The sequence below is a fragment of the Rhagoletis zephyria genome, unplaced genomic scaffold (genome assembly GCF_001687245.7).
Source record: "Rhagoletis zephyria isolate East Lansing unplaced genomic scaffold, Rhagoletis_zephyria_1.1 Rzeph_scaffold_05043, whole genome shotgun sequence".
NCBI lineage: Eukaryota > Metazoa > Arthropoda > Insecta > Diptera > Tephritidae > Rhagoletis > Rhagoletis zephyria.
In genome coordinates, this window is record NW_016162126.1 from 6,120 (window position 1) to 8,694 (window position 2,575).

Below are 2,575 nucleotides of genomic sequence, written 5' to 3' on the forward strand. Positions count from 1 at the left end.
GCCCCCCCTAACTTTCAAATTTTCCTTATATACATATAAAATAGTACCCTGNTAGTCCCTGCCAAAGTGTCTTTGCCTAAGGGAAATTTAAGCAGTTGCTAAATAACCCACAACGGAAAACACAAAAAGATCGCACCATGGGCGTAGCCAGGTAGGGGCAGCGGGATGCTCGAGCCCCCCCTAACTTTCAAATTTTCCTTATATACATATAAAATAGTACCCTGAAATGCCAGCTTAATAGGGTCGAGCCCCCCCTAAATTTCATTCTGGCTACGCCGATGGATCGCACAGAGTGATTTGCCACGGTGAGAAACACTCTTTGCTTGAGAGATGAGTGTTTGTGTCATTGGTAAACACCATACGAGACACTTGGTGACGGTTATTTTCGATCTCTGGTCAAAACTCGAATGTCACCAATGCGCAAACCTTTATTTATTGAATCATGGGGCGGGGGCCCGATTTTTATTTTTTGTTACTCGCCACGAATAGAAACTTGTCTTAATTTTTTTTTAATTATTATTTTTATTAATGGAAGAAAACGGTTACAATTTTAAATACATATTTTTTATAAGAATATTTGAGCCTTTACTAAATAATTGGTGATTTTAATATATTTTCTCCATATATCGCAGTAATAGCCACAAGCCGCGAGTCTAAATAATTATGCTCTACCTCACATCGGTTGCCCTCCCCTGCTAATTTTACGACTTGCTTAATACAAGCATTTCGCGGTAGATAAAAAACAATATTTTCACTAAATGTCTTAGCGATTTCCATCAACTGGGAAGCTCCTGCAGGCTGTAAAAATCTTTCAATATCATAGTCTGATTTTGTCTTGTACTTTGGACCACCCCAGGGAGGACTCAAGAAAACAACATCGCTGCGAAATCGCCCGCTGCGTCCTATTTGTAGAAAATCTCCTACTATAAAATCAATTTTATCAGTTACCCCATATATCTTTGCATTATGTTTCGCCATATTTATTTTTATTGGATCTATATCGATTGCTACAACATGTTTGCATGTGCGTGCGAATTGTATAGAATTTCCACCGCAACCACAGAAGGCATCTACGATTAAATCGCATGATAGACGATCTGCCAAGTGAACTGCAATTTTTTCGGGTGTTACCGAAAACCAACTTTCACAGTCTAAACGTATCCCGTCATCATATCGAGAAAATAAAGAAAACCGTTTTCTCCAGTATTTTAACATGCCTTTGTTTTCAAGAAGAAATGTAGGTACATTGCGTAGTTTCCTGTTTTTCTTTTTCTTTTCTATACACTTTTCTTTAATGTCATACATTGGTTTATTATCCTTAACCTTTCCATCAAGATTGATATGATTTCCTGCCGGCGTTTCCGAGACACATACATTATCCATATTTATATAGCTTTCTTCGTCGTCTGAAAAGAAAGCGCTGTAAATCTGGTGCAGGTTTGCGTTCCTGTTCAAATATTTTTTCTTTTTGGTGACGGCTCTGCCAAAAGCTGTAGGAAGTCCAAACAGTTCGAGCTGATCAAAGTCATCGACAATATCTTGATTATTTACTGCGGGTTCTTCAATTTCAGGTTCTTTTGCTTCTAAAGAGTTGTGCAAATGCTTGTAATATTCGTAAAAAATAAAGGCGAACACCTGATATTGCTCTTCGTACACTGTTTCGTAGTATTGCTGCCAAAATTTATGATTTTCCATACACATATCTGTCCCAAGGGGGTTATCAAAATATGTCGTCTCGGTCTAAAATGAGAATCTTAGGGAAATACATATAATCATTGTTATGCACCACTCACCTCGCTAGGATTTAGAGATTTTTTTCCATTCTCACGAAAACGCCAAAACTCCTCATTAACAATGATGTCCCCGTTTATACACCAAAATTCTAGGAACCTTTCTTTTTGAATGGTCTCATAATCTTTTTCAAATAAACTCAGAATATGCTCAAAGCTAAGATTGCTTTCAGTCTTAAACAACTGATTGAAAACAAATAAACGAGGCTGTGTTCCGCAAGTCTCCACGAAGTACTGATGCATATTCAGTCTCGTGTTTTACGTACTGTTCTACACTTAACCATCAGATTTATCTATCATTAAGTTAAAATCTTTTCGTTGTTGTTGTAGCGGCTTTATCTTTTCGTATTTACTTTCGGTTCGTGTGTCTAGTATTAATAAAACTGAGCCACCTTTCAATTGCTTCGTTTTTAGGGTTTTATTTAAGCATTGATGTTATTGCTAGCAATGACATCGATTCGAGTAAATAATGTACATACTCGATATTTTCGATCGTTACCAAGTAATTTTGGAATCGATACTTTTGCATTTAGGCTGCTTTTACACAGTTCAAGCATTGAATTAAATTCTGCTCGTATATGGAAGAGGAGGATGAGAAGATAAAGCGATGAGTACACATCGTCGCTTGGGTAAAAGATTGTCGTATGTTAATTTTGGCAGGTTGTGGGAAATCGCGATTGAAGTTTGGAATGCAATTTCTCAAAAACGCGAAGATAGATTTTCTCCAAAGTCTCTGAAAATGCTACTAGTTCACCAAATTCTTAAATTATTTAATTTTTAATGTT

General features: G+C 36.9%; 1 protein-coding gene across 1 annotated transcript; it reads right to left on the reverse strand.

Moving 5' to 3' along the window:
- Positions 1-503: 503 nt before the first annotated feature.
- Positions 504-2,266, reverse strand: Tgs1 (Trimethylguanosine synthase 1). Its single transcript, XM_017627112.1, has 2 exons — positions 1,794-2,266; positions 504-1,740 (listed from the first exon to the last, which is right to left on the reverse strand). Exons 1-2 carry the CDS (start codon positions 2,031-2,033, stop codon positions 589-591), a joined length of 1,392 nt encoding a protein of 463 aa, XP_017482601.1. The 5' UTR covers positions 2,034-2,266; the 3' UTR covers positions 504-588.
- Positions 2,267-2,575: the final 309 nt, after the last annotated feature.